Here is a 12,670-nt window from a genome sequence, read left to right as displayed (position 1 = left end):
TCAGGAGGCTGAGGCTGGGGATTACTTGAGCCCAGGAGTGTGAGGCAGCAGTGAGCTATGATTATGCCACTGCACTCCAGCCTGGGTAACAGAGCGAGGGTCCATCTCTACAAAACAGAAAAACAAAACCCTCTTCCAGGAGCCATGAATCAAAAGACACAGGGAAAAGCCTTTTCTCCTCAGAATTATCCCCTTTCCCTGACCTCCCTTCTGGAGCCACATGATCTGTAACAAATTTTTTCTAAGCCCTGGAGAGATGACTGTAGCTAAATATTAGCAGGCATTCGTGTATCTGATTAAACCTTTGACCACCCACGAGGTGACAGGTGTGTTGAGGACTGTCAAAGACTAGTCAGGGAGCACCAAAGAAGGGCCTGGTGGGGACAAATAGGGTGGGTTCTTATTTTGTGGTAGGGCAGGGACTCCTTCAAGAATGAGATGAAAGCAATGAACCTCCCAATGATAAGATAAGAGGGAAATGACTCTGTCCAGGCTCCACATTCACCAAGAGCTTATGGCTCCCAATATGACATCATCTCTAGCCCTCCTCCCACAACTTTGACAATGCACATGACCCAAAGGCGCCAAGGAGAAGTCTCTGCCATGGTCTCATGGTATCTGCTTTGACACACACTGACTTCCTGCATCACCCGATAAATCTTGGTCCAGTGCCAACAATGCACCAATCATAGGACTGTGCACTAAGGACCTGGAGAATAAAACCAGTGAGCAGGAAGGATGCAGTGAGGAGCAGAGGTTTCCCAAAGGCAACTGCCAGGGGAGCGGAGGAGTCAAAACAAAAATTTTGATGAAAATGCATGATCAGTCCCCGAATGTGCCTTGAAGGCAATATGTCCTGTCACTAAAACAAGAGTCAGGGACAGGACACACAGAGGAGCAGGACTGGAACCATAGCAGGACTGGAACCCAGGTCTCTACTCCAAGTCAAAAGCTCTTTCTGGAACTGATCTCTCTCCCCTGGGATCTAGGCTGGAATAGTGCCCCTTTTGCCATAAAAGCCACCCTCTACAGTCATTGAACACCTACTGTGCGCAGGCACTTGAGTGATCCATGTCCTGCTCTCACAAAGCTATAGAGATGGGTGAAGACCTCATAGGTGGATGGTGTGGAGTTCCAGCCCAGGGCCTGCTTCCACTCCAGGTTTTCTCTCTTTCCCTTTTTTAATAGATCTCTGAGGGTCTCTACTCATCAAAGAAAGGCTTTGGCTCCCATCCAGGCAAGAAACTGGTTTCATAGACATCTAAGTGAAGACATAAATCCATCCAGAATGCCTTGTGGCACTCTAGCCCCAGGCAACCCAAGTTCAAACCCCAGCAGCGCTAATCTTGGCTGTGTGACCTTGGGCAAGTTACTTAACCTCTCTGAACTGTACTCTCCTCATTTGCAAAATGAATATGGTAATCAGTATCTGCCTCCCAAAGAGTTGATGGCAAGATGAGGTAACACAATGCATAAAGCAATTGGCAAAGGAACCGGTACACCGTAAGACACCCAATAATATAAATATTAGTGATTTATTCCAAACCCACCCTTAGCCCCACCACTGCTGCCTCCCATTCCTCCTCTGCAGGGCAATGGCTGCAATGTGGGTTCAAGTCCCAGCATCACTGCTTTCTTGCTGTGTTGAACATGAGCTAGTGGTTTTAGGTTTTACCTCTCTGAGCCTCAGTTTCTTCCTCTGTAATATGGGAATATGACTCATACCAACCTTGTAGCTTTGTTCCAAAGGTTCAGGGAGGCAAACTGTGTGCAGCCTGCTTGATACATAGAGGCCCAGCAGGAACTGAGCGCTTCTGCCCCTGCCTTCATCTGGAGACAGAAGAATCTCTATGCAGTCAACAATTTCCTCTGGAGTAGCTGCCTGGGAGTCCCCTTCTGTCAGTTTGCTCCAGCGTTCTCATTAGCTTTTCAATGGAGAAGAACAATTCCATTACAAACTCAAACAGACTTGACCCTCAAACACAAAGAATAAGAGAACCCTGTCACCTTTTTTACCTCCTCGGCCGACAGGCTTCCCAAGACACAGGCGATGGAAAACATTTATTCTCCGGTCACTCAGCAGGCCGCCCGAATGGGGGTGGAAGGACACATTGAGCTTATATGAGATGCTGCTCCACCCCACCCTCAAACCATCTCTGACCCATCACTGGACCAGCTCAGTGCCCAGAGGCGTGGGCCTATGTGCCATGGGGCCCAGCGGGGCCTTTGAGGCTGCGTTCTGGCTCCTCCACCATCATCGGTGTGACTTTAGGCGAAAACCTTACCCTCTCTGAGCCACGGTTTTTTCAGCTTGCAATGGGGATGATCACCCCCTTCTTCCCAGGGCTCTGCAGAGGGTTTGCTGAGCCACCGTGGCAAGGAGCTGACAGTGTGCCCAGCACACAGTGTGGCCCTCGAGTACTCTTTCCTTTCCATTCATTTTCTCCAGCACAGCGTCTTGTGCCTCTCCAGCCTTGTAAATCCTTGGTTAATGGGTTGAGACTCAATGCTCAACCTGGCTCAGCTGGCAGAGGCTGACTCCCACCCCCCAACCTTCCTTCCTGCACCCCGATGCCAATTTAGTGCCCGGGGTGCCCTGCATTGACTCAGGAGATTCCAGTGAGATGCGCCATTCTCCACAACGTTCCCTCATCAAAAGTTCTCCTTCCAATGTACCATTTCCTCGAGGTCTAAGTGACTAGAAATACTTAATAGGTTCGGTTCAAAGCTTCCAAAGACCTTGGCCCTGTGCTTGGCTTATCCCTGGAGCTTTTATGTTTTCATGGGATTTAATCCAAAGGCCTAGATGGGGGGAGGATATTTTGGCACAGTGGAGGCCAAGGTCACGCTGTGCTTCTCTGTCTACAGAAAGACAACCACTTTCTCTGCATAGGGTAGCTAGTTTAGACCAGGGCTGACCAGGCACAGTGGCTCACACTTGTAATCCCAGCAATTTGGGAGGTCAAGGCCAGTAGATCACGTGAGCCCAGGAGCTGGACAACATGGCAAAACCCTGTCTCTACCAAAAATACAAAAATTAGCTGGGTGTGGTGACATGCACCTGTAGTCCCAACTGCTTGGGAGGCTGAGGTGGGAGGATCTCCTGAGACCAGTAAGCCAAGATTGCACCACTGCACTCCAGCCTGGACAACACAGCGAGACCCTCGCTCAGAGAAGAAAAAAGACGAGGGCTGCTTACTGGACTTTATTGTACAGATAAGGAAACTGAGGCCCAGTAAGGTGTTCTACTTGCACCAAAACATATGGAGGGAACGGCTGAGCAGGAACTCCGATCAGGTTTGTGTCCCCAAAGCCTTGGTTGGCCACAGTAAGATGTAATTGTAGCAATTACTCTTGCTATTGTTACACAGAGCTTAATATTTGTGTGTGTGTATATATATGGGGGTGTGTGTGTGTGTGTGTGTAGATATGTGTGTATTTGTATGTTTGTGTATTTATATGTGTGTATTGTTTGTGTGTATATGTGTGTATGTGTATGTTTGTGTATGTGTGTTTGTGTGTATATGTGTGTATTATCTGTGTGTATGTGTGTTTGTGTATATGTGTGTGTTTGTACTTCTCTGTGTGTGTATACGTGTGTTTGTGTATGTGTGTGTATATGTGTGTTGTAGGTGTATGTCTGTATGTGTATGTGATGTTTGTGTATGTGTGCATTTGTGTGTGTGTGTATATATGTGTGTATGTGCATGTGTGTGTGCTTGTGTGTATGTGTGTCTGTATGTTTGTGTATGGGTGTGTGTATGTATTTGTGTGTTTGTGTGTGTATGTGTATGTTTGTGTGTATGTATGTTTGTGTATGTGTGTATATGTGTGTTGTGTATGTGTGTATGTGTAGATGGTGTTTGTGTATGTTTGTGTGTGATTTTGTGTGTGTATATATGTGTATGCATGTGTGTATGCTTGTGTATGTGTGTATATGTATGTGTGTATTTGTGTGTGTGTATTTGTGTATGTGTCTGTGTATTTGTGTATGTGTGTGCGCATATGTGTGTTGTGTATGTGTGCATGTTTAGGTGGTATTTGTGTATGTTTGTGTGTGTTTGTGTATGTGTGTATATATGTATATGTGTATGTGTGCTTGTGTGTATATATGTGTGTGCATGTGTATATGTATGTGTGTATTTGTGTGTGTATGTGTTTGTGTGTATTTGTGTGTGTGCATATTGTGTGTATGTTTGTGTGTATGTGTGTGTATTTGTGTGTGCATGTGTCTATTTGTGTATGTGTGTGCATATATGTGTTTGTATTTGTGTATGTATTTGTGTGTTTGTATTTGTATGTGTTTATGTGTATATTTGTGTATGTGTGCGCATGTGTTTGTGTATATATGTGTGTTTGTGTGTATGTGTGTGTATTTGTATGTGTGTTTGTGTGTATTTATGTGTATGTGTTTTTGTGTGTGCATATGTGTTGTGTGTGTGTGTATTTGTGTGTATCCCCTCATTTAGTCCTCACAGTGACCTGAGGAGGAAGTTCTGTTATTAACCCCACTCTGCTCAGCACACAGCCCAGGCTATGCTAAGGCATCGAGCCAGGCTGCTGACATGGAGCCCACATGTGCGACCACTGTCCTACCCTAAATCCCAAGGTGGGAAGGCCGTGGTCTAGACCTTGATCCCAGAGGCCCAAGTTCAATTTCCATCCCTGCCACTGGGTGTCTTGTGTATCTTCAGACAAGACATACCCCCTCTTTGGTCTTCTGTCTCTTCTTCAGTGAAAATAAGAGATGGGACCCCTGAGGCTCTCCCAGGCTCATTTGACTGCTCGTGTTCCATGAGCTGGGGCTCCAGCACCCCTCTGTACCAGAGAGCAAACAGCCAGCTGCCTGAGTTTACATTTTGTGGCTTCTGCAATTACAGCTGCTTCCCCACCGGACCTGGGGAATCTCGTCTCCAGGTGGAGGAGAGGGGCCATTCACGAAGACCTCATTTCCTGACCCACCACTGAGCAAGGGCCTCACTGTTATGTGGAAGCCTGTGGAACCCGTGGGTTTGAGAACGTAGCTCATTTGCCATTCAATCAGTGCTGTCTCCTACACACCACTCCCCTCCCTTGAACTTTCTCAGCAAAATTTGCCCCAGAAGACGAAGAACTTCTCTGAAGCAGCTTAAAGGATGCTAGAAGGTTCTTTTTTTTTTTGAAACAGGGTCTTGTGCTGGAGTGCAGTGGCACGATCTCAGCTCACTGCAACCTCCACCTCCCAGGTTCAAATGATTCTCCTGAGGTTCAACCTTAGCCTCTGAGTAACTGGGATTACAGGTGTGCACCACCATGCCCAGCTAATTTTTTTTTGTATTTTTAGTAGAGATGGGGTTTTGCCATGTTGACCAGGCTGGTCTCAAACTCCCGGCCTCAAGTGATCCACACGCCTTGGCCTCCCACAGTGCTGGGATTACAGGCGTGAGCCACCATGCCCGGCCTAGAAGTTTCATTTCTTTTAATGAGTCTACCTCCGTGGTGACTTCTGGCTCCAGGCCAGGCCTCTCGTCCCAACTCTGTTTATCCACAGCATTGATATGCAAACTTTTTCTGTAAAAGGCCAGATAGTGAATATGTTAGGATCTGAGAGCCATATGATCTCTGTCAAAAGTCTACAACTCTGTCCTTATAGCAAGACAGCAGCCATAGACAACACGTAAGCAAATGGGCACAGCTGAGTTCCAATAAAACTTTATTTATACAATCAGTCCGCCAGCTGGATTTGACCTGCAGGCAGGCTGTAGTTGGCCAAATCCTATTCTAACAGAAGCTTCAATGCTTTTGCACAAAGAAGGGAGTCATGGGGGCAACTTCAGGCAGAAAGTCAGGTGGGCGACACAGATTGCAAATTCTGAGCAGGGGAGACTCCTCATGCTTCTCCCAGCGCAGCTAATTAGCTATCATGCTGAGATACTCATCTCAAGTCTGCTGCAGTAGGGTTCGCAGTACACCGAAGAGTTAAGAGCAAGACTTTGGAGTATCGGAGACCTGTTTCTGTCGCTTGCAGCTGTGTCGTCTTGGGCAAATTGCTTGCTGTCTCTGGCCTCCTTTCCCTCGTCTATAATGCTGGGCTGGCAGTCCCAAGCCCCAGGCATGTTGTGAGAATCACACTTCTTAAGTGCTGAGCACAAGGATGGCATGTGAGAGGTAATCAGTCGGTCTTGGCAGCTGTGGTCATTGTCACCAATGGACGTGTGTATGTCTCTGGGGAAGTGACTGAGCCTCCCCTGCTGACTCAAAATGGGCCTCTCCCCAGCTCCACAGGCATCCGGGAGGCTGAGCGTTTTGGAACGCCCCCTGGGAGGGCCTCCAGCGTCACGCGGGCAGGAAAGGAGGAGAACAGCAGCGGCCTCAAGTACAAAGCTGGCCGGGTAAGTCACTCGACGGGTTTGCCTGTGGGTCCTGCGCGCCCGGGAAAGGTCTTTTTTCCTCCTCCCAGCTGCAGGTCTTTTTTCCTCCTCCCAGGAGCTCTGTGGCTCCTGTGTTGGCCTGTGAAGGTGGAGTGCCAGGCCGGGTCACAGGGGCATCCAGGACGTACCTTCAAGGAACCTTCACGATGCTTTGGGTACAGTGCACAAAGCCCCCGCAGGGCTTCGAGTAGCGCCTGGATCTCAAAGTGCAGGTCTCACCCGCCTGCATCAGAGTCACCTGGGACTATTACTGAACATGCAGATTCTGGGACCCACCTTGGTCTCCCGGAAAAGGAGATCTCTGGGGTGGGGTGGATCCTGCATTCAGCCAGGCTGCCCAGAGGGTTCCAGCGCAGCCCCAAACTCTGAGCCCCAATCACTGATTTCGATTTGGGACTTCAGTGACCTGACCAATAGCAAAGATGAACCTCTGGTGACTCCAACCAAACAGTATGAAAACACATGCAATTCAGGTCCGATTGCACAGACTCCAACTGACACAGATTCCTCAGTGGAAATGCACAGACACAGATGGCAGAACTGGGTAATCCAAAACGTCTTCCATTTGAAGAATGCATGATCCCCCTTCATTCATAAACATGAATACATTGCCACTTTACCCTTAAGAAGCTCCATTCTAGAACATGCATTCTAGTAATTGGGACTAATATTGCCCCCAAAGGAGCGAAAATTTGTTTTGGTGGAGGTGGGGGGTGGAAGTGGTGGCAAAAATTCTTATTCTTTCTATGTAAAAGCACAAATGTACGTATGGTACACAAGCAGAGGCGTAGTATGTCTGTGGCATTAAAATTTCACAGCAGGGGTGCAATTAGGAAAAAACTGTCTAAAAAGTCTCCTTAGGGAGCAATAATAATAAAAAAAGAAGATCGGGAAACACTGGTCTGGAAAGAAACACAGTCAAATAAAGATTACAAAGCACTAATGTGACTACTTTAACACAGAGATGTGTGCAATAAGAGAGAAGTATTTTTGAAGGCCTACTGTGTGTGATAATAACAGTTGAGAGAGGTATTTTGAAGGCCTACTGTGTGTGATAATAACAGTTGAGAGAGGTATTTTGAAGGCCTACTGTGTGTGATAATAATAGTTAAGAGAGGTATTTTGAAGGCCTACTGTGTGTGATAATAACAGTTAAGAGAGAGGTATTTTGAAGGCCTACTGTGTGTGATAATAATAGTTAAGAGAGGTATTTTGAAGGCCTACTGTGTGTGATAATAACAGTTAAGAGAGAGGTATTTTGAAGGCCTACTGTGTGTGATAATAATAGTTACTAGTCATCAAGTATTTACTCAGTGCAAGCACTTGCTATGTGCTTTGCAGATGGGACTTGACTTTTTTTTTTTTTTTTTTTTGAGACAGGGTCTCACTCTATCTTTCAGGCTGGAGTGCAGTGGCACGATCTCAGCTCACTGCAACCTTTGCTTCCTAGGTTCAAGTGATTCTCATGCCTCAACCTCCTGAGTAGCAGAGACTACAGGAGCTCGCTACCACGGCCAGCTAATTTTTGTATTTTTGGGAGAGGCTGGGTTTCACCATGTTGGCCAGACTGGTGGGACTTTACTTTTTACAACAAACCTGGGAGTTAGAAACCACTATTCCCATTTTGTAGCTGAGAAAATGGGCTCAGAGAGGGGAAGTGACTTGTCCAAGGTCACACAGCTGGGAACTGGCAGAGCAGGGATCTGAACCTGGGTCTACGAGTCTCCAAAACGCACATTCTTTCTGCCACACCAGGCTGTCTAGAATATTCCTCCTTGACTTGGGAGTGCAGTCAGACCTCACGAGCCTGCTCAGACATTCTCACAGGTAGTCTCCAGGACATACTTCCTCAACTCTCCACCCACCAAGGAGGAAAGAAGGAGACTTTTGTGAATCAGGAATAATCAGACCGATGATATTTGTCCTCACCCTTGGTAACCAGCTGAATCCTTCCGGGGGCGGGGGGACACAAAGCTCTCCCCTAATGGTCATTCACAGACTCCCCTCAGCCTCCCTGAGCAGGGAGTATTATTACTAATAGGGGGAGCACACACAGGTTAAGTGAGTTACTCAATCACACAGCAATTAGAATTGGAGACCTTTCCCAGAGCTTCATTCTTAATTCCTGTTTCTCTTCTTCCTGTCCTTTGATCATATTCTTGTCTTCTCAGCTGCCCCTGGGGAAGATAGGAAGGGGCTTCAGCAGCAAAGATCCCGATTTCCATGATGACTATGGCTCTCTTCAAAACGAAGACTGTGGAGACGATGACGCCCAGAGCAGGCTGGAACAGTGCCATCTGGAAGGCTACAACAGCCTGGAAGTCACCAACGTGTAAGGAACTGGTGGCTCCACCAGACCCTACGTGAGAGACCCAGGAAGGAAGAGAAGCCAGATGGCCCCAGGTGCCGTTCCCACTGTACATAGCAGCCGCAGGCTGAGGATGTCCCCTGCTCCTGGGCAATATCCCAACAGACTGTGTGGTTTCAGCTCCACAGCTCCCAGGAGAGAGAAGACACCAGCCCACCTGTCTTGGGTGGGCCACGGACTTTCCTGCTCAACTGGAGATTGACCCAGAGGACCTGTCACAGTGTCCAGCCCTGCCTCCATCCAGGATACACAGGCTTCACCTCAGAGTGACCATCACTGGAGCAGCCAAGCAGTCCCTGGAGCCTTAAATTGAGCTGCCAAGGTGGGAAGAGGTCCACAGTTTCCCAAAACACCCTTCTGGGGGACAGGGAGGCCCCAGCCTCACACACCAGCACCCAGTGCATTGGCAGAGCCAGTGCAGGAAGTGCTGCCTCTTGCTAAGACATCGGACAGGGCGGGGGTTGGGGGACTCTCGGCTGCAGCATCCTTACCCTCCCTGACTGAGAACTTGGGTCCTGACTTCTCTCGCTGAATCTCTCTTGGGAGAATGCAAAATAGGGGCTGGTCATTCCTTCCACCTGAAAAGCTCTGTGACACATGGAGGTGGACGTATGGAAGAGCTGTTCGCTGATCCACCCAGGAGTGGCTACGCTGAGTGGGGGGCTGGTGAATGATCTGTGCAGGGGTGGGGCTTAGCAGCCACATTTCTAGGAGATGCAGATATCCTATCACCAGAATGAAAGCTATTGGGACAACAGGATCAGGGATGACCGATGGCCCCATATGGTGAATCTCTGGCCTGTGGCTTGGCTTTGTTGAACCCAATGACAATGGTATGGAATGTGGCGATGAGTTTGGGGTCTAGGGCAGGGAAATGCTTGACATTGTTAACCCAACAAACCTTTGTTGTGATGTCCCTGTCACCTGAAACATAGGTGACATAGCTCACCAATGTCCTAACCGAGACACAAACTCCACAGAGCAAAATCATTCAGTGTTGGTGGGGAGAACCCCAGCCCTTTTCTTGACCTGCCACTGTTATGCTGTGTGGCTTCTTCCCAGTGGCCTCACCTCTCTGTGCCTCAATGTCTTCATCTATGATACTTCTGGTTCCCTCCCAGGGACATCGTGAGGATTAACACTTGCTAATATCTGTAACACACTTTGTAACCTCTCAGGAGACAATGGGAAGTTATGGGGTAGCTAATTTCCCATTTACAACACAGAAATGACATAGAGCTAGTTCTCTCCAACTGTTTTGGTTGGAGCAGTGTGCAAAAGGAAGAAAAGAAATGTTTAATGTTCAGACCTGCCAAGAGGCCCCCAACAGGGCTCAAGAAACATATAAATCCCATGAGCACAGTCTTGAAAACCAGTTTGACCCAAGTCTTTGGGCTTCAGTTCATTGACCGGATGACAGCCACGTGATGATTAGGGAAGGACGGCTGCATTGCTATTCTGCTTACACATCGGGTTATCAAAGCGAGTCTCTTGTTGGAACCATGATGCTTGATCTCCTTTGAGGCTGTTTGCACTGGGGCTTGAGTTTTCAAGATTCACAACAGGTGTCAGCCTCTGAGAACCCTCAAAGCATGTGTTCTTCAACCTGGCAAATTGTTTCCTCTCATGGGGGAAGCCGAGCTCTGATGAACTTGAGAATTACACCTCTCTCATGCCGAAGACCATGGTGTTCCCCCAACCACATAAGCATAGCCTTTCTTGCTATCTGAGACCAAATGTCTAGCTGGTAGACAGGTGGATATTCGGCCTCCTAAGGACACACTTCTGATCCTGGGCCCCAGGTGGCGAATCTCTGGCATGTGGCTTGGCTTTGTTGAGACTCCAAATTCCATTATCTTCATGACATTCAGCCTCATCCATAGGATCCTGAAGCTGCAATCCACAGCTCAGAAAGGAGAGGTGAGACCTCCCTCCAACCTGGTGCCACAGGTCACCCCCAAGCCACATCTAGCCTGGACGAGCTGGGACCCCAGAATCTGCCTTTTGGGAGGCAGCAATGGCAGCGCGCCCAGGCAGGCACTTATTCCTGCAGAGTGAGCCAGAATGGTAGCAGGGCACTTGAACGCAGAGCTGATGATGTGAAGCCAACGTTCACCCAAGTTGTCAGAAATGGCCACTTACATGGTTTGATCTTGCTGGGGACAAGTGGACAACTGGGGGTCACTGGCAGAGATGGAATTACCTGAAACATTCACAGCAGGAGGCCAGCAGACCCGGGGCAACACGGGCAACCGCCAATGTCTCTTTTGATTTAGATTATGCCATCATATCCCTCTTTCACCCATGAGGCTCCCCATCCCTGACAGCCAGGTGAGCATTTGGAGCTGGTTTCTCAACATGAGGATGGGTTGGTTGTTAAATTAACAGCCTCCACAGTGTCAGATTGGGTGAGCTTTGTCTGCTGGAAAAACCCAAAATGTCAACTCTGCTTCAAGGGTGGACAAGAACAGAAGGCGGAGACCTGGCAGAGAGACTCGAGTTCATTGTCACAGGCTACAGAGGGGCCAGCTCCAGGACAGTGGCCCGCTACATCCTGTCCGAGCAGCCTGAGTGTGGTCTTGGTCCCTGCAGGGCGATGTGGCATCTGGACCTGGGGACGAAGTGGATGTGCTTCTTGGAAAGCTGCTGCAGCCTGCACCTGTGGGTGCAGAAGGCACCTGCCTGGTAGACCCTCAGCTTTCTCACCCCCAGAAGCCTCTGCGAGGCCCCTTTGTCCTTGGCTGAGCGGGACCTTTCTTTGAGAAATCTGTCTGTCTGTCAGCATCGCTGTTTTGGGACCTCAGGCTGCAGAGGAGGGGAGAAGCCACACAATAATCTGGACCCAGTAAAGTGGAGAGAAGGGCGTCTCTACACAGCCCGGCCAGGGAGGAGGGTCCCAGAACAGGGATCCAAAAGCTTGACGTCACTGAACAGGGCTGGGTCCTGGCAGAACAGGAAGATTTGGCCAGAGGTGACCTCAGCATTCCCTCCAGGGGCACCCAGGCCTCTCTGACCTGGGGGGAAGAAGGCCCATGCTCAGGCCCACCTCCCCCTTCCCATCAGAGCCCATGCGTCCTGGGCACCACCACTTCCACTCTGCATTCCGAGGCTCCGGAGGGCTCTTCCTGCTGTGAATGGAAAGAAGAAACCCTGTGGGCAATGGCAGCCTCTGGGTCTGGCATTCTTGCCGATGGCTGGCCAGTGAGGAGAATCTCCCGAGCCCTGACACATGCAGGCCTTTTGTGGCTGCAGGGGAAATGGGATGGCTCTGAACAAAGACGCGGTTCCTAGGGCCGTGGCCCCAGATCACTTCCCCGAGAGTGAATTTTAACACTGTAACAATAAATCCTACTGCACAGCACTTTATGGCGCAGGGGGCTTTTTTCTGTTTTTTCATTTAGTGTTGCCAGCAGCCTCTTTGTGAGATTATGAACCCATTTCATAGATGGAGAAGCTGAGATCGGAAAGGTGGAGGGGCTTGCCCAGCTTTGTAAAGCTAAGACATCCTGGGGCAGGGACCCGAACCCAGTCCATCTCCCTCCAAATTCCAGGCTCATCCTCACAATTATACACTCTCCCAACCCTTGCCCCCCTGCAATGTTAGTGAACTCCCCTCCCCCCACCTCCCAGCATAGGATTTACCTTAGCAGGTAGCATCACTCAAAGTGCAATTCAGGTGCACTTGGAGTGTCTAGAAAAGTCCCTGTGGGGACATTGCCTTCTGCCCTGGGAACTTGCAGTAGGAGGGGACACCTGACAAGTCCCCTCCCCTTGTGTCATTTGTGTCACTCTGTCACTCCTCCTGGGGGCACTTACATCTTCAGATTGCTGGGCTGGATCTCTAGCGGTGGGACCCCAGGCGCCCTGGCAGGTGCTCCTCGGACTGCCCCAA

The 12,670-nt window shown here is 49.2% G+C and overlaps 1 protein-coding gene across 1 annotated transcript in view; it reads left to right on the top strand.

Annotated features, from left to right (window-relative positions):
• KAZN (kazrin, periplakin interacting protein) overlaps positions 1 to 12,279 on the top strand; it is a 515,581-nt gene extending 503,302 nt beyond the window's left edge. Inside the window, exons 14-15 of the mRNA XM_007980471.3 lie at positions 6,257 to 6,371; positions 8,582 to 12,279. Of these exons, the coding sequence (XP_007978662.3) occupies positions 6,257 to 6,371; positions 8,582 to 8,746 (280 nt within the window). The 3' untranslated portion in view covers positions 8,747 to 12,279. The remainder of the gene's footprint in view (positions 1 to 6,256; positions 6,372 to 8,581) is intronic.
• Positions 12,280 to 12,670: the final 391 nt, after the last annotated feature.

Source organism: Chlorocebus sabaeus, chromosome 20, assembly GCF_047675955.1.
Source record: "Chlorocebus sabaeus isolate Y175 chromosome 20, mChlSab1.0.hap1, whole genome shotgun sequence".
Taxonomy (NCBI): Eukaryota; Metazoa; Chordata; class Mammalia; order Primates; family Cercopithecidae; genus Chlorocebus; species Chlorocebus sabaeus.
The sequence above is the reverse complement of the archived record's forward strand: the minus strand, read 5'-3'. Positions and strand labels throughout refer to the sequence as shown.